Here is a 19,692-nt window from a genome sequence, read left to right on the forward strand (position 1 = left end):
ATGCGTGGTTGTAGCAATGATCACTTGCATGGCGCACTCTGCAAAATTCCAAGAGTCATCTTCTGCAACGAAATGTGCAGCGCACATTTTCTACCGCGTACCCAAGTCCGGCGATGCATGCATATCGATCCCGATCGTTTCAAAGCTGCGCGGCCGTTCAGTCGGGTCATGCTAACCTCGAGCATGCGGGTGTTTAAACTACATGTACGCAAAATTCAACGACAAGAAAAAGATGCAGGCTAAGCACTTTAGTCTAGCCTTCCCCTAAATACCAAAGAACATTGCTGTTCACAGGGAATTCGGATCATTCGCGCTTCCGTCTTTCCGGTTGTGCACTCTTGCGGTGCGGTGCAGTAGGTCTTCGCCTCGACGAGTCGATGTGCAGTGCAGCTCGCCGCAGTAGCAGCGGAGGCCTCTAGTAGATTCGGCATGTCTTCTGCCACGGCTCTGAGGTAGAATTTAAACGAAGAATTTAGCTAGAAGCATCCTGTTTCCTCGGTCTGCATGTGAGGAACGAGCATAATGCCATTTCACATACATACTTTGGACTGCCGAATATGTTCTGCACGGCGAGGTGTGTATGTGTTGTGCCGGCGCTAGATCTTCGGAGGTCGATGCAGGACCTAAGACAGCGTAAATGCTAGGAGTAACTCGCTTACATTACGGGCAGATCGAGGTAATAGTTTAGTGCGAAGCGAAAGCTGCTCGTGAATGTGCGTATCTCGATGCCAGCTGGTGAAGCTGGTGCAGTACGTAGCATCGCCTGCAGCTATGTGCGTGACAGCGATGCTTGCCGTACACAACCCTAAGTGAAGACCGTGATCTATGTTAGAACGGATGCACTCTTCGTAGCACCTCATCGAGAGTCGCGGCTAGCTGATATCATAGAGGCTATGATAAGATTAATTCACGCGTAGCAAGCGGAATGTGGCCGCGTTCGACGTGCATATAGCCATGAGCCTGTATATCGACGTCCGCCGTATCTTTACGAGAATCGAATGGATACGTCGGACGTACCTTTAGACACTTCGTTCAGAAAATGGCGACATTGTTCTTGTGCGCTGGCATGACAACGGTATTGTGAACATGGCTTCAACCGCCGTGGGCTTAGGCGAAGCAGGCACTGTACGAAGGTGGAGCGAGTCTTCTAAATCACACATCGACATTGAATGCCCTCAAGTCCTCCTCGAGTGCGACAAGTACATGGGAGGCGTCGACAAGATGGATTTTTTGATGTCCCTCTACCCACTGCACCCAAGAACAAGGAAGTAGCCGGTGCAAGTAATATCGCATTTTGTTTCATTTGCTCTTTGCAATGGTTGGAGTACATCAGAGATGCAAACAATATGCAACTGTCGAAAAAAAGCACATTAGATTTGCTCGCATTTCAGAGTGATGTGGCTAATAGCTTAGTCGCCTGCAACAAAGCACCCCCAAAGAAGCGAGGTCGACCGAGCAACGAAGGTCCACAGGAGATCAAAAAGAAGCCTCACAATGCAGAGCCATTGCCAACAAGCACTACGCGCTATGATGGCACCAACCACTGGCCCCAGGTTATGAGCATACCAAACGCACAACGATGCAGACGCCAGGGCTGCACTTTGAAGAGCCGCGTTCGCGGCCGCAAATGCGGAATTTTGCTTTTCCTGTCGTCACAAAATGACTGTTTTTATCTATTTCATAAGACTTGAACAAGCGGCTACTCTTCTGTACCTTAGGTATTTTCAGAGTGAAACATTTATTCATTCCTCATACTTAGTAGAGAATACAAGAGAATGTTGTAGTGTTTGCACTCATGTAGGAGCTTTGAGGCGCCATGTCCAGAAACGTGGACGCAAATAAAATGGGCTCAAATATGAAAATTTTGGCGTAATTTCTTGCACTTGACTTCTGTCTGGTGTACTGATCATGAATAACACAAGGAAAAATTTTTCCTTTCAGAAAATTTAATTCGCGCCTGAAGGGGAAAATAATGTCAGGGTGAATTTTAAGTATTACGTAGAGGAGATTCTCAAAACCAGAATTATGTGAGCGGCGCAGTTCTGTTGCAATATTAAAAAAGAAAGAATGTTGATTCAAAGATGCACGTACTCTACAGCTGACATCAGCACATCATGCGCCTGCTGTGGCCTACCCAGGATTTATCTTTGGGTTGAGATTTAGAGGGCTGATTCGGGATATTCTAAACTGGGGAGCTACTGCGCTCACTGCATGCTCCAGCGATTCTTGACCTAGAAGAACAAGAATTTAGGAAACCGGTCGCCTTAGAATTGCTTAGATGGGTAGTAGCAGAGGATTCTTTGTTGGGAGGTGATCTCCCGTTAGAGACCACGGGCATGTCGGGGACTGCAGGGGCACCGGTTGTCAGAGTTTGAAAAAAAAAAAAAAGAGTCTCCATCCTTGCCACAAGCACGCGAGAAAAGGTCTCCGCAAAAGAAACAAAGAAGTGTTCCATTACAACCGGCATACACTTGTCAATGGCAGAGACCACAGCTGAAGAAACAGAAGATTCTAAGGAAGCTGTTAGACACGCAAATCACAGCAGCAAGTCCCGAATTGCACTCCTTTAATACTGCCGCAGCCTGCTTATGGGAACAACGAAGTTTTTCGATGATTTCAAGGAGCGCAATCATTGCTACGAGCAGGGCAGCTGGAGTCAGAAGCAGCGTGCGAGGCAGAGCACAGGCAGCAACTCGACACTTCGAACAAACTCTGTTGCCGAGTGGGGACCACCATATGAACCACAGCGAATTGCGCATTTGCAATTGCGGCATTACAGCGGACGAGCTAAGGGCTAAACATGAAACAGGTAGGGCCATGCTTTAACTTCAGACGGGCAGGTGAACCGAAGAAAGTTAAAATGGCTTTTCTGTGGGTATTCGAGATTTACCTGCCGGCCTAGTGCACCTGTATTCGGTCACCACATCAGCAGGGATAAGCATTTTCAAAAGTGCTTCTGGGGAGAGGTTCGAAGGACACGAAGTCACAGCAGCAAATTCCAAATTGCGCTTTTTTAATACTGCCGTAACCTCCCCACGGGAACGACGTTTTTCGATTATTTTAAGAAGCGCAAACTCTTTGTTACGAGTCGTGGTGTTCGAGGGAACACCACGGACAATGCCTCTTTTTCAAGCGAGGTGCGGGTTGACAAAAGTCTTTACCGCTAAAGTGCCAAACCTGAAACACGCCTGAAGGTCACTCAGGCACTCAACTTTTGATGATCTGCATAGGATGCCCGTCTTGCTAAATCGCTTCACCTCCGGGATGTCTATAAATGTGGAGTACATACATGGCAGTAATTGAATTACAGTAATGAAATTACTGTAATTTAATTACTTTTCTCGGTAATTTGTAATGTAATGAATTCCTTTTTCAGGCCGGTAATTTAGTAATGTAATAAATTACTTTTTGACAGTAATTTCGCAGCAGAAGTAATTAATTCCTGTCGAAATTACTTTTACTAACGTGCGCCACTACTCCTTCAATAGACAACGAAGTAGAGTGCCGCGAAAGCAGGAACGACGTGCGGCAAGCGAAGCCAGCGTAACGTATCGGCAAAGGGGGACAGAATTGAGCAGAACAGTGCGTCTGAGACCTCATGTGTAGCATGGGCAACCATTCTCCAAGCAGCAGGATACAAGGCGTCAAGGGAATCCCGAAGGGAGAGATGGTGCAAGAAGGCTGGAGCTGACACTAGTAGGGAGCGCGGCGCAGCACCACCACCACCCTGTTGCGCCGGCTAGGGTACAGTGGTACCTAGTTACACTAGACACCAGGGGGCGAGGGAGGATTTGGTTTGGGGGAGATAGCCGGAAAGGTCCATGACGTGAGGCACCGTGGCTTGAGCATTACTGAGCAGTGAGCACATATGTGCAGACGTTGATTCTTGGGACTGCGGAAGCAATAAATAACCTAGCTTCTTCGACCCTTCAAATGGCGGAGACAGCTACGCAAGACGCTGGGTTCACCGGTCATTTCACAATCGTTCGACCGCGTTTTTTTTTTTTTTTTTGTAATGGCACGTGCTGTAGAAGAGAGGGAAGGAATAGCTCTCTGGGACAGAATTTAGCGGGAAGACGAAAGACTGTGTGTGCTTCGCGTCTGGAGAACAAGTTTTTGTTTTGTTTATTAGTATTGCATAGTTTTAGCATGCATGGAAAGTAGAAGGTAATTTTAAAAGTAATTTAATTACTCAGTAGAAGTAATTGTAATGTAATTTCATTACTATTTAGGACCAGTAATGAGTAATGTGATTTAATTACTTTTCTGCGATTTTCAGCAAAGTAATTAGTAATGTAATTTATTTCCTTTTCGAAAGTAATTTTGCCATGTATGGTGGAGTAATAGAGCAAAACTCCTCCTGGATAACTTGCCTCATTTAGTCAAATGGCATCACAATTAACCGAAACAAAAAAAACCGGGAAGATAGTATAACCAATGGTAGTAGCCCCATTTCTGAGGAAGCAATCAAACGGTACCGACTCCGCTGGACGATTAGCCGACCATGGCGAAAGACCTTGGCCGGGGGAATAAACCGCCACAGGCGGCAGGAAAAGACCAAGCCTAATGAACTAAACTACATAAATAGTGGTCAATCCAAATTCTCTGGTTTACAGTCAGACATCAGAGTATAGAGAAGAGCATGTTCACCGGATACTGCCCGACACCCGAACCTTGAGGACCGCCTCTAGATTGAGTATATCAATCAATGCCAACGGGCTGAGAACTCTACGCTGAGACTCTTCGAATCTGGTTCTAAGACATCCTGATCTAGCTTCAAATTTAGGCCGCTGCCTCTTGAGTTGTCATAGAAGGTTTCCTTTTTAATCCGGGTTTTCCATTTTCTATATATGTCTAAAGGCGGTTTCTTTTCCAGTGAACTATTCCAGTTTTAGCTTCTGTTCTTTACCTGCCGTTTAATGTTTTTCTTTTTCTGCCCGGCCTTATTAGATACTGTCACATGGTGGTGATAATGCCGTCGGCAAAAAATGAAGAGACGATCTTCGCAGGAATCAACTCTTTATTTGGGTGACTTGTGCCAGAAAAAGAACTAAGCCATCGACGGCGGCGATAGCAACCACCGTGCTCAGTGGTCGTCGATCTACAAATGCTCGTTTCACTCGTCAATGCTCAATTTAAAAGCGGCGTAGAAACATCTAGATAAAACCGCGAACAGTAACTAACATAAAAGGGAACATTGATACAAGCGCGTGGCTGGAATCCTTCGAGATACACCTCAAATCATCTGCCTCAACTAATGAAATGATAAGGCCGCGTCTCGTTACAAATTACAGCGCTAGCGCCAACTCTTCCTTCAGTTACGCTCTACATTCTGAAGGTCCAACCATAGACCGAGCCGTTTTTGGCAAGCGGGGAGAGAGGACGTTCAAGCAGCCGGGAGCCTCTAGAGGCGCTCTGGAAGGGGGAAGGCTGGTGTGGGCTCTCCGACAGACATGGCAGTAATTGAATTACAGTACTTTAATTACCTTTTTGGTAATTTGTAATGCAATGCATTACTCTTCTCAAGTGGTGATTCGGTAACGTAGTACATTAGTTTCTATCAGTAATTTCGCAGCAAAATTAATTATTTACTTTCCAAATTACTTCACTTCCAAATGCACCATTGCAGCTTGTAGTGCGCAGTTCGGGGCTCTCGTTTCTATGGCCAAATACACAGAGAGAAATATTCGCGGAAGCGTGGGGCAGCCAAGCAAGCTATGACCTACCTTATAACATCTCGTCCGAAATTTACCTATTCGTTGATGACTGTGTCGTATACCGGCCAATAACTAATCACGGAGATACTTCAGACCTGCAAGAAGATATTAACAAAGTGCTAGCATGGCCATTGGCTCATGACGCTTAATGTAAGTAATAAGTAAGACTTTCCAGCTATCATTCCACCGCCGCCATAACTATGTCGCTCCTACTTATTACATTAACAACAACCCTGTTGCCTTTTCTGACTCCTGCAAATACTTTGGTGTCAATACCTCTAATGATTTAATCTGGACATGTCACGTTAACAGCATCCCTAACTCGGCTAACCGGTCGCTAAGCTATTTACGTTGCAATCTGGCACTTGCACCTTCTTTTTTTAAATTACTTGCCTACACGACCTTAATTCGTCCGAAGCTAGAATATGCTAGCGCTATTTTCGACCCTCATCACAGTAATCTAATAACAATCCTCGAATCCATTCAGAACTGCGTCGCTAGATTTATTTTATCAGAATATTCTTGCAGCAGCAGTATATTACAGTATTAAAAGCACAGCTTAGCCTTACCCCCCTGTCATCTCGTCGTAATACTTCCCGTCTCATTCTTTTTCGTAGATTTTATCACTCAGTGCCTCCTGTTAACAATGTAAATATATCATCCTATCGCTATTCCTGCAATACCTACCCCAACGCTGTGTATCTCCCGCGCACGCGCACTGTCACATACCAAACTCATTTTTCGTTCGCACTGCCGATGATTGGAATCACCTACCTGACCATATTGCCCCCATCAGTGACCTGCCACGCTTCAGGTCTTCAATCGAAGCCCATCTTTCAAGCCTTCCCTCATAAATCACTTTTGACATGTTTGCCCACCCCTCAAGTAATGTCCTGGCAAGGGACCTTTGAGGTGTAATAAATAAATAAATAAATAAATAAATAAATAAATAAATAAATAAATAAATAAATAAATAAATAAATAAATAAATAAATAAATAAATAAATAAATAAATAAATAAATAAATAAATAAATAAATAAATAAATAAATAAATAAATAAATAAATAAATAAATAAATAAATAAATAAATAAATAAATAAATAAATAAATAAATAAATAAATAAATAAATAAATAAATAAATAAATAAATAAATAAATAAATAAATAAATAAATAAATAAATAAATAAATAAATAAATAAATAAATAAATAAATAAATAAATAAATAAATAAATAAATAAATAAATAAATAAATAAATAAATAAGCTTAGCTCAGAGAGGAGGGGCAACGTGCGCGCAGGCAAGCGCTTTCACTTTGGCGCCGAGTTCGACATAGGCAAAGCACATGGCCCGGCGACAAGTTATGTTCCACTCGCGCACATCAGCAGAGACAGTAAAAGCGAGGGCATACTATCTTGTTTAACGAAGGGAGAGCTATGTACACCTTTCTACACTGTACAGTCGCGATCAATATGAAGGTGATCGCGCGAGCGTCGACCAGCGGGCCTTTCGAACTGCATAGCGGCCCATATCGAAACTGCGACGATAAAGATTGCGTTGTCTTCTTTCCCTTGTAGGCTTTTCCGGACTACAACCGTCGCCCCTGTGACTACATCGCCACCTTTTTCCCGTGTTCATTTTCTGGGCTTCCGTTTATCTGCATTGCATATCGTTTCTTTTTCATTTTTGAAGATATAGCAGAAATGGGTTTTTCTGCCGTCACAGGTCTTAATAACACTGTCACTGTTTCTACGGCCCACATGCGCCGGACTGGTAATGCATAGAAAAAAAAAAAATTCACCAGGCGTCCTCACAAGGTTACGACACGTGCGTATCTGTCAGCTGACGCGTACAAAAAAAAAAAAAAAAAAAAAAAAAAAACGAAATTTGGGACTTGCTAGAAGGGAGTGACAGCAAATCAAGGAACAGCGAAAAGAGAGAGGGAAGCTACTGTAATGTTTTCCTTGCCACGGAGGTTGATCACGTAACGTGGCGCGGCTCCTTGCCTCGGTCGTCGCTCGAGCGATCATATGGATCGCCACTGTACACGCTCAAACAATCACACTTAATAACGAGCCTGAGAGAGGACTCAAGGGTCTGGCAGCTCGAGTAAGAATCGAGCAGAAGCGTTCGACTCTCGCTTTGTTTTGTTAGGCAATGGAGAGCATCGGGAGCCCACGACCCAGGGGCGAAGCATACCATGACGGCAACGAATTGCACGTGTTCCTAAAGACTGTCGAAGCCTGCTATAACGGAGACCGGCGTGTCTCGACAGGAAATTGATTGTTCAGCCTATCTGATCGTCCACTACGCAAGCATATCAAGGCGACGCGGCGCCGAAACCGGCCGGAAGGGCAAAGCATATTGGGTAGGCGTTCCTGTAGACAGATGGCCCAGTTATGAATTAAACAAAACGGAAAGCAAGCGCACTCCCTGGTATGGTACACCGTTTAGGGCAATGCACAGCGCATCGTGGGCATTGGCGTCTACCGGTAGAATTTAAACGAGAGAAGTCGTTGCGCTTGGCCCCTAGGCCAAGCAAGGGGCGGCATTCTTCTGAAGTCCACGAGGGAGAAGAAGGCAGTGCGCGCACAGCGGCTCCCCCGGTTACGCCCACGCAGACCCCGCTCGTGCTCGCGTTACGTCGTCACTGCAAGGCGAAAGGGGTAAACCGGAAGCGCTACTAGAGAAAACATCGCCACCAGTGGCTGCAGGTGCAGTCTCCGGGGGCTTTACAAGCAACAAGTAACAAGCTTCGGAAACCTTGAATGGGTGGACAGCGCAAGACAGCGAAGAATTTGACGACCTGTACTAACGGGAACTACTAAATATGATAGTGTTTGGCTGGGGCTGTGTTCCGGGAAAGCAAAGAAGGTCAACTGTCAGCGGAAACTAGATTTGGCGCGGAAAAAGTGAAATGTGTGCCACGTATTTTGAAAACAAAAGTTGGCGTAATGGTCATTTTTTTTTTTTTTTTTAAGAGAGGTATAGAGAGAGAGTCTTGTAGCGCTTTCGAAGTTTAAGGGCGTGGTGCACCATTTAGTGGGCCAATGGTTTTTGGATGTCACTGAGCACATCGGAATTTAGAAAAGATTTTGGCGGGTTTTTTTTGTTTTTTTTTTCTTTTCAGAGATTTACATCGGGGGAAAAAGTTCTTATTTTTAACATTGGTCGAGATTAAAGATGTGACAATTCAGTGCATCAATCATTTTTTAAGTTTACTCTAATTGCGTGGCTGCAAAATGTGGCACGGCTTTCTGATGTGTGAAAACCTGGCCCCGGGATCCTGGTCCGGTGTTCTGCGCTAGCTGCTGGTCTCCACTCTCAGGTTTCGACATGTCAAGTCGAGAGCTTCACGATTAATATCAAACTGACAGGCGGAAACAAAAATTTGATTTCAAAATTTGCTTCCGAGGGCTGACAACTGCAATCTGTTTTCGAGAAGACGAGCTTCTGTGGCCGGATCACAAGCCCTATTTTGAATTCAAGACCAAAACTGAAGACAATGTAACCGTAACGTGCAAGTTATGTTCGCCAGGACCGAAGACGCTGTCCTCCAACGCCAAGGCTTCATCAACTTGCTAAAGCACCTGCAGGTAAGTTGATATTTTCTGGTCATGCCCTAGTATTCTTATTTCGGAAAAAAAAAGAAAAAAAAAAACGTGCTTCCATACCCTTCTGTGGCTGATTGCGAAGTGGGCGTTGCCAATACGTAGATGTAAAATCATTTTCTGAGAACGCTTTGCTTGTTCCTCGATTTCAGGCAAGCTATTATTATTAACTCTGTGAAGTTAACAGTGCGTGTATGGCCTTGGTTTTGCTTTCATTCCAGCGTGAACCTAATAAGCTAGTTTAAAATTCTCAGATATTTGGTATTGAGGTCACCTGGTTTGACATTTACGAAGCAGTATTGAAAAATGCAAAGTTCCAGGTCATGCATATTGTGCTTAGACAAATTTCAAATTTACTATCTGACTACCGATTTAACGTAGCGGCGTTTCTAATTCAGAGTAGGGGAGTGCCAAATCGGGTAGTAGAACAGTATGCGCCTTGTTGGTGTAGCTTGAGCTTGGCATATATGCTCGCATCCAGTAGCTACGACGCACTGAGTGCCTTATTTATTCTGCGATCGTTTGTAAAAACAAAACAAGAAAAAAAGCTCCTCTAGCCCTGACAGCTGACCAAAGGTATTTTTCCGTGGAAATCGTTTATCTTCGCGTACTGCTTTCTTCTCAGTTTGCCAGTTTTCACAGAAACATTGAAATATGAGCCGAACAAAAAGAATAGTTCGCCGTGTAATCTCCTTTCTGGTTACGTATAGCCTCATACTTCCAAATCTTGCCTCGCAGAGTAAGGACACAGGTCTTTTCTTAATTTTGTTTTCGTTTTTGTTTTTTTTTTTTTTTCAGATGAAGCACCCTTACGCTTTACAAGACCGTTATGTTCGAAAACAGAAACGGTTACCAGACGGCTCTGAGGAAGGCTCTTCGTCTGCTCTTAAGCAGAAAAGACTGGAAGGATGTTTTGAAAAACGAGTGCCCACTCCGCCGCAGCAGGAGGTAGACTCGGCTATAACGAAGTTCGCTATAGGATCCTTCCAAAGCTTCTCCTTTGTGCAACATTTATCGGTCTCTTAGAAGGCGTCAAAGTGCTCTCCAGCAGGGAAGTAGCTGACAGAGCAAGCAAAATGTACGAACAAATGAAGGACATGCCACCCTTCGAGATGTGGCATCTGTGCGCTGCAAAGCCGACTGCTGGACATCCTTTCGTCGGAAGACCAGCTTACATTGCTACCTCCCTGCTATTGGGAGTATGCATATTTAGTTTTAAAGCATATCTTTGCACTCACCGGACCTGAGCCACTGATCCGAGTTTTCCTGATGTCATCGGTTAGACGAAGACTGCAAGAAAAATGTCTGCCGTGCTGGCATGCATGCGCCTCACTGGGCACCATACGTACGACGTTCCTGCACTGCATGGTATCTTAGTGGACTATGCCATTCTGAAAAACGTCACCGTTACAGAGAACGCGTAAAACTTCAAGTCATTTAGGTAAAATGTCTTCCGACTTACCGCCTTGATGATTTCTAGTATCTAAGTCTAAAAACAGATTTATCGTATTATTGTTTGCAGGATATTTCGTCCTCAACAAGTGACAGAAGATGATCAAGACACAGAGAATGTCTTTGTACAGGGGAGATTCTCCAAGTGGTTTTTGACTCGGATACACCTCCCGACCTAGCCGAATCAAGACTGCTAAATGAACGCTGTGCGGCTCACACGCCTAATCTCATTGCCTCCGTAAAAGCTGAACGGGCCCTGCAAGACCTTCGGTACAGGCGTACAGGCGCATTAGGAGCACCTGCAAGGCCTTGTGGAGTAAACAGCAACATTCCTCGATAACATCTGATGCAGTGCAGCGGTATTTGGGGCGCCTTCCTATTTTACCCTGATCAACAAGGTGAAAATTCCTGTTCAACGCCCTGGACCAGATCAGGGAAGTGGAAACACGCATCAACAGGGTTCTCGACGGCCTGAACATATCCCGGATCCTTGCCTTTCGGGAAGAGTACACGTCGGTGCGCTGAAATTTTTACTTATACAAGAAATTATTTATTATTATTATTATTATTATTATAGAGGCTCAGCTAAGCGTTGATAATGTTGGTTATCCGCGCAAAAAATATTGATTATAAAATGGAAATATCACGGAGCTTTTAAAGTAATTAACGCAGTACAGGCATGTGACAATAGTTCGCTGCGTTTAAGTGTACTGCTTCAATCCCGCTCTTACAAGTTCTACGGCCAATAGCGCGGTCCCTGGACGTATTGAGGGGGAAAATATACATGTTCATGGGGGAACTTTTGCCGAGGCTGTGGTCTCTACAACGGTCGCTGCACTGTTCTCAGGAGCTACAGTTTTGCCTTCCACGTTTTGACGCTGCGCAATGCATCGTCGTGAAGAGGTGAATTTTTCGAAGCTGTTCTTTATGGTAGTAGAATATTAAAACCATGTCCTTTCAAAGACTGGGAATCTTTCCAGCGCGTCAATGAGCGAATGCCAGTACGTGGCTGTGAGAATGGAGTGGGCATCAAATGCCTGAAATTGCAATTAGCATGTCATATTTATAGCGTGTATCTGATTATACGTTTGTGTTCCATTCGGTTATTCTTAGCTTATATGCGCGGTCGGAGTGGAAAGTTGTACGTGTCACACAGTGCAAAAGAAGCGCGACCTTAACTAAACGTCATACCCATCCGGATTATCACGTTGTAGGAAAAGAAGTGGAAACTTTTAAACATCGCTCTCATCAGGAGAAATAGTTGCGTGGAAGAGCGACGCAAGAGAGAAAACAAAACAAAAAATTCAGCTCCGAGTCTTCATGCTTTTGCGTCGTCCATTTATTAGGCGACACTGCCGTCATCGTTAGTCTCATTACAAATTGGCACATAATTTTTAATTACATTGTGAAGTTTTCAGTTGTGGAAAACCCTTTGCTAGTATACCTACAGATCTAATTAATCAGAAAGTAACTGACTTACGAAACATCTGTATATTAATGGCAACGCGGATTGTCACTTACAATTCACTATCTTTTGAATTATCCGGGATTTGGCACCAGCTTGCGGACCCGGACTACACAACTGCGGCGGCCACACATCCACGTTTCAAGCTGGATCGGCTGCAGGACGACCAACTTCAGCGGGAGAATGGAACCTAGCCCACTCCTGCTACCCGGCGGATTTCAGGGACGAGGAATCTCCATATCAAGTCACTGCGCCACCCGACATTGATGCTGATGATGTTTCTTCCAACATCAAGAGGGCGGAACAACAGGATCCGGTGAATGACGAATTTCATCGATGGATGACGAGTGAAGTCTGCGACTTTTGAATCGTACCCAAGAATGCAAAAGCTCTTGTGATATATAGCACTGGGCTGCCTTCGTCTGCCTCTGCAGAACGACTTTTCAGCATGTCCAAGGAGACGCTTTCTTCAAAGCGGGGCGAAATTTCCCACGCCCACTTTGAAGCGCAGTTGCTTTTATGTTGCAATAAAAAAATCTGAAATGCTTTGAGAGCTGTGGGCAGTGTACTTCTTTCGTTGCGTAAAAATCAAGGGTAAATGAAATGTAATTCAACTACTTTTCTAAAGTAATTGTAATGTAATTACTTTTTAATAGCAGTAATTAGTAATTATAAAATTATATTTTCACGGTTTTCAGAAACGTAATTTAAATCCTTTACAAAAATAATTTTGCAATGTACGCTCTGCGGAGATCGCACGCTGTACGCGCGTATGAGAGCGAGCGAGCTGCCCTTAATGCACCTCTTCGCCTTATTTTCCATTCCTGCTGGTAGGTCGCAGTGTCATGTCTAGCGCGAGCAGCTCGCAGCAGCAATAGCAAAGTAGGCGATGAAATGCATTAGAGGCAGCTCATTTCTCGCGCGCATACGCGCACACGGAGAGCACGCACCAACCAAGCACTACACGTCCAACGCGACTTGGTCGCATCACCAATGGCAAAATTAGGCAAAAAAGTGCATTAAAGGGAGCTTGCGAGAGCTCCCATGCATACTCGTGCAATGCATGCGACCTTCCTTGTGAACAGTGTTCACCGATGAGATAAAGTGCGCAAATACACGACTGAACATTTGCACGTATTTCACTGAAAATTTGCGCTTGAACTGACTATAGCGACGTTTGTGATAACGTGACATCAAATACATACACACATCATGGGTGAAAGACCACATGTGTACTCGCCTCGCTTTGCTCGTCTACTGTCTCCCAAGACGTACCGGTTGTTCTGCGTGTCGAATTTGGTTAGTGTATGGAGTCGAGTCGTATCCGAACAAGTTTCAGAAGAGACTGCGTATAAGCGGTGCCTTCCAAAGCAAAACGCTGCTGTTCGATTTCTTCAGCAGATAATCTTAAAAGGCGGGGGCCGGCGCTCATTTTCGTTGTCTAACGTAGCGGCTGCGAGTGAGCCTCACCGTTCACGAAGGTCGCAAACAAAGATGGTAATCACCACCGCGACTGTAATGAACCGACGCACAAAGGATTCACTGCGCTATACGGTCGGCGCAAGACGCGAAACCAAACTGGGCCGATATCGCGAGACAAATTACGAAGGTCACGGGCACAGAAAGAACCAAAGGCTGCAGTAGCGGTCGCTGCACTGACATGGCATTACGAGCACGGGAAGGAACAACACGATAAAGCGACCGGAGACGCCTAAGGCAGCGCAGGCAAAGCGGCTGGCGGAGCCCAGGTAACACACACACACCATTCAAACGATGCGCACGTGAGCGGTGCCGCGGTCCCGGGCCGGCGGAGTTAGCGGCAGTAGAAAATTCAAAAGGGGCAGACAGAAGAGTACGAAAAGAAATACACAAAATTGAGAGAAAAAGGAGAGCCTTTCCTCCTCGCGCTTAATCCTTGCAAGTGTGAGGAGGAGGCCGCGCTTTCCCCCTCTGCGAGAGTGCAAGGGTGAAAGAACGGGCTAGTTGGTAGTTGACGTTGGGAAAAGCGTTATCGTCGTGATACTTTTGTGATCACCCGTTCAAAAGGCCTCATCGCCATCAACGTTCGAAGCGCGGGGGCGTTGGTGCACCTTTCTCTTCGTACACCTTGACTTCAGCCTTCGTGTTTTACCCGCTTCGTGAACATTCCTTTTTCATCTTTTGCAGAGACCGAGATGAACGCAGTTGATATCATACGTGAGCTGGGCGACCCAGACGAGCTGTATGACGTCGAGTCGAAAGTTGTGATGAAGCTCGGAGAGCCATGGCGCCCAGCTGTGTTGCCAGTGAACTTGTGCATTGAAGATGGCGGCTTGCGCATCACGACCACCAGCAAAGGTTTTGTGGCAAACCGCGCACTACTCTGCGAGCATCGTGTTGTGACAGCTGCATTCTGCGGCTGCAGCGCCTTCTTTAGCTACAAGCGGTTTGCCTCTGCCGCTCGAAAGGTACTCGCCCAGGTCAAAACATTGGTGATCATTCACAACCGGGACCACGTAATGAACTTGGTGCGTTGGTTTCCGTCAGTAGACACACTTGTTCTACACCATGACCTTAGATATCAGGTGGTGCCCGAAACCGGGATGCCCATTCAAGGCGACACGCAGCCCAAGTTGAAGAGGCTTCTAGGAAGCACTGCGGCGATGGGGACCAATAACCTTTTGATGGATCCAGAGACCGTTGCTGCTTTGATCTCGAGGTGTCCCGAGGTAAGAACCTTTCATTTCCTCGCTGCTAGCGGTAGCTTCAGAGCAGACGTTTGAACAAATCACGTGGACCTGCAGCGAAATTCTGGATTAGCCGAGAGGGTCAAGGCGTCACAAACACATGACCTCGTGGGAGTATTTCAAACAGCCCTTAATGATCACAAGATAAAAAATATTGTTGTCCAAACTCAATTCCTGATTGACTTGCACGGATCGTCAAACATCACTGTTAAATGTAAAAAAACGTAAACACAGAGTCGCGTTACTAAGATATCTCCTCCTCCTCCTTATCATCATCATCATCTTATTATTATTTATTTATTTGACGTGCATTTTCATACACTTAAAGCAGGAGGCCAAAAGGCATAACGCTTGACCAAGGGGCCTTCCTCCCTGAGGGAAGCAAATTGCAATTGGCACATGCATACAAAACGAAGCAAATACAATGAGTTTAGCAGTCATCATGGCACCAGTTGCCACAAGCGCGAGAAACAAAGTCCAATAAAAAATAACAATACCTGAAGTTAAGGTATTCTACATAGAAAAAAAAAATAATCATGAAACCATCCCACACCTTGACTGTAGGAACAGCAACCTACGGTGAACATACAAGAACGGAAAGTTGTACAGCGCTTGTTTCAGTAGATTCAGATTTTTTGAGAAGCAAGGTGATGAAATACAAGAAGTTATAAAAGGAAAAGAAAAAGGGGAATCATGTTCACTGATATGACACGATGTACCATAAAGTCGTGCACTCAGCATTGCAATCACTTTTCTTTTGTATATATGTATACATATTTTTTACTTTTGCTTTAGTACAGGAGGTCATACATATTTCTGTCAGTTGATCAGTTGAGGCGCAAGCGTAGAGTGTAAAATCCATAGTAGCGAAGGCAGCAGACAGACGATGCCAATAAAAGGTTTCTGTTTTCCGAAATGCCACTAAAAAACTTCCTGTGATTTAGCAACAATATATGTATTTAAAACATTTTTTTCCTGTTTAAATTGTGCCTGTTGAGTGCGAAATATTTGTTTCCGTGCTGCTCAATAGTTAACCAATAGAAGAGAGAGCCACCGCTTATTTTAGACAATTTCTACACTTACATGGTGTTTAGCTCAATTTCTGCAGTTTATAGTCACAATATTGATTGTTGGGACATATTTTGTTGGAGAACACCCTTCATTTTTTGCATTATTTTTGACCAAAAGTTTTAGTTCTGCACGCGGTAGCTCTCTGCCCAACTCCCATAGATGGCGGCACAGCTTTCCTTCTAAGTTAGAGTAAGAAACTCTGCATTAGCCGACTTCCTAGCAGCCACGCATATTCATAAAGCCGCTGTAAAAACCTTTTGCACGCTCACTGTCAGCAGCGCCTCCTTGTGGCAGCCGTCAGCAGCGGCCCAGTATTCGACATTCCAGCAATCCATGCGGCACCGAGCGGCGAAGCCTTGAAATGAGCTAAAGATGTCCAAGTAGTAGACGCCGCTCGCTCGTGCTATAAAAACCCGCTAGCATAGGGCTCATAGCACTGTAAAACAATCAGGAAACCGGTTCTGCTGCATTCTGCAGTGCCTGCCAGCACAGTTGTACATTGTTTTATGTATTTCCTTTGTGCTCTAGCGATCGGCGCCGGTGAATCGATGCATTTCCAGTTTCCCTGGAACGCGATGAAAGTTACGTCGACAATTTATGTACAGCCTCGCCAGTTTTTGTTTACGATATATTTCGTAGTATCAACTGCCTTCAACTAATCTTCCTACGTCACGAAACGCTCACAGATAAGTACGTGCACGCAACAATACGTACGCAGCTCAGCTTCTCGCGTTGCGTACAGTCGATCGGCACAAGCATGAAAAATCCCAACTGTGACAGCTTGATCGTAGCGCATTTTAAAGGTCAACTCCGGTGATTTTTCGACCATACTGCAGTTAATGGTCGATTTATATTGCTGAAGGCTTGGTCATCACAGTACGCGATTTCATTTTTTAAACACGCAAGCAATAATTTTAAATAAGCAAAAACTTCAATCAAAGTTGAATTCCCGCGTGGGGCCCGGACAGCATTGCTTTGTGTGACGCCACATGATGACGACACACGTGTGCAGGCAAGTCGCACGCACCCGCTGCCGTTCTGTCGAGACGTCTGAATGTCAGTTGTCACTGTCACATACGACACCAGATGAAATATTCTATTTGATGTCGGTGAATCGTCCTCGATATCATTGGGCAGTGGCAGCCAGGACTCGTCGTTAAGTTTCAATTGAAAAAAAAAAACGAAATGCGCAGTACTCTGCATGCACGCCCAATGAGGGCAGAATGAGCTACCGATCTTGAATGCGGCTAAATTGCTAATATGTGAAGCTTAATTCTTAAAGCCATTTATGCACTCACACATCCTGATATTTAGCGCAGTGTTCTCCTGCTACAACTCTTCCATAGTTATGATCAGCTTGTAGTGAGCGGGAATTGTGTTGCTTTGATGACCTCCGGCGCTGCATGGTTATACACAAAAAACAATACACACACAAGAGAATTAAACCAGGACGTTAACACAGATAATGTGCTCGCTACCAACTGCCAGTTTTTGTGGAACGAAGAAGAAAGCTGCACCCAAAACGTGGGGTTACAATATGAAGAAGTAAACAAAAGATTCAGAAAAAAAAAATGCGAAGAAATTCAGAATGAAAAAATAAATGAAAATAAAATGAAAATAATGAAAGTTAGGTCTACTTCTTGTCACATTGTCCGAACGTCTTGTCACATTGTCCAAACAGAGAAGTAAGTATCACCTCCTTGCTGTTGAGAAGTTCGACCTAATTTGTCATTATTTTCGTTTTATTTTTATTTAATTTTTCATTCTGAATTTCTTCGCATTTTTTTTTTCTGAATCTTTTGTTTACTTCTTCTTCGTATTGTAACCCCACGTTTTGGGTGAAGCTTTCTTCTTCTTCGTTCCACAAAAACTGGCAGTTGGTAGCGAGCACATTACCTGTGTTAACGTCCTGGTTTAATTCTCTTGTGTGTGTATAGCTTTTTGCGTATAACCATGCAGCGCCAGAGGTCGTATAGCCAACTGGCCCGCCCATAAGAATGCATACTCAGGTTACAAACTAGGGAACGACATCCTACTAGTTCTTTCCATGACAGCTTTGCACTGTTCCGTGTACTAAACTTTGAACTATGCCAAACACATATAGCGGCCCTGTCCTCACTTTCAGCAAGGAGCACAGTGCAATTCAGTGTCAAAGATATGTCATCTTCATCAAGCACTAAAATACATTCCAGTCGTGTAGTTTGACATGGAAGAAGACCATAAACACCTAGCACATACCGATCCGCTTTTCTCAACCTATAACCTCATTCCTACCTTTTCATTATATGATTTCCGGGTGTTGCGCGCATACTTTTGTTTGAATAATTAATTTCGTGACTATTTAATTGCCACCGCTTCGCTACAACGCCACCAACCAGTTGTCGCTACGCACAACACAGAAAACTATCGCATTTCTCATTTTCTAACAAATTATAAGTACCTGTCATGGAAACACAACCTCCCCCCCTGCTAAACAAATATAAATTTCGTGCTAAGCCCGCAACAAACGACTTGCGGGAACAATATTTGTATGCACCATAAGAAGGAACTTGACAGAAATCAGGCAAAGCAAAACGCAGTATACTTCTTTTGATTTTATTATTCCTTTCCTAATATTCGATCTTTACTGTGTGATTATGTTCTTACAAACTTAATTTTTGGCATTTGTTTGCTGTTTGCCTTAATGTTAGACATATGATGTGTTAATACTGTATAGACCAACACCGATCTTTGACGTAAGCACGATGCGATGGCGCTTCCGTCGCCAGGCTGGGCCGACTGAGGGTGAACAGTATAGGGTTAGCGCTCATGGAATACAAGGAACCGAAATATTTCAAGGCAGTTTTCTCATTTCACAGGGCACATATGATGTCGTTATTAGCACAGAGCAACCATGAACATCCTATAGAACAGATAGTGAAGGAATGAAATCTCATTATCGAGGCGAAGTATCTTTAAAACACAGCGAAATGTATGGGGGTGCGAGTTGAGAGGGCGACCCATAGAAATACATGTAAACACAACTTACCGCAACATTTTGCTCGGTTCAGCAGCGTTGAGCACTTTTCATTTTTTGGTGAACGTCTTGCACGACGTGTCATGTTGCACGGCACACTACATTCTCTTGCAAGTAATGCGTCTGACGAATTGCGGGACCGTTCGCTGCACGATAAACTGACCGCGCATAGTTGCAGACGACCATGCACCACCCGCTGTCGTTAGCAGACGCTCCGGAGCTGGAGGCGGCCACGGTGGGTATCGCCAGCTGCGCTGCCGTTTGCTGTAGTGCGCGAATCTCGTTCGATCCATATTGTCGTATGGCGTTTGACAACTGTTTTTTAAATGTAATTATGTCTAAAACGTATCACTGGAGCGACAGTATTATCAAGCTTATTTACCCTGTGCGGCAGCATATCAGACTGTAAGCAAAACTGCGCGATTCGGTACACCTGCAGCTTGCCTTTTGGCGGTGTCTGGATTCATAATATTATTTGGGGAGTTTTAAAAGTCGACTATCTTCGTAATGACGCACCATACTTTATCACACACTTCTTAAAAGTTAAAGACCGGCCACCGCTTCTGACGCTCTGCGAAAAGACAAAAATGTTCCGGTAAGTTTTGGTTACATGTATTTCTACGGGTCGCCCTCC

The 19,692-nt window shown here is 44.6% G+C and overlaps 1 protein-coding gene and 1 long non-coding RNA gene across 2 annotated transcripts in view; both read left to right on the forward strand.

Moving 5' to 3' along the window:
* The window catches only part of LOC146184230 (uncharacterized), a 55,698-nt gene that overhangs the window by 17,122 nt on the left and 18,884 nt on the right, over positions 1-19,692 (forward strand). The window contains exon 2 of the mRNA XM_084609305.1: positions 14,412-14,953. Coding sequence (XP_084465431.1) covers positions 14,420-14,953 — 534 coding nt within the window. The 5' untranslated portion in view covers positions 14,412-14,419. The remainder of the gene's footprint in view (positions 1-14,411; positions 14,954-19,692) is intronic.
* Positions 8,790-10,354, forward strand: LOC146184231 (uncharacterized). Its single transcript, XR_014708951.1, has 2 exons — positions 8,790-9,313; positions 10,127-10,354. It is a non-coding gene; the product is annotated as an uncharacterized LOC146184231 (long non-coding RNA).

This window comes from Amblyomma maculatum, chromosome 7, assembly GCF_055883805.1.
Source record: "Amblyomma maculatum isolate TAMU_Amacu chromosome 7, ASM5588380v1, whole genome shotgun sequence".
Taxonomy (NCBI): Eukaryota; Metazoa; Arthropoda; class Arachnida; order Ixodida; family Ixodidae; genus Amblyomma; species Amblyomma maculatum.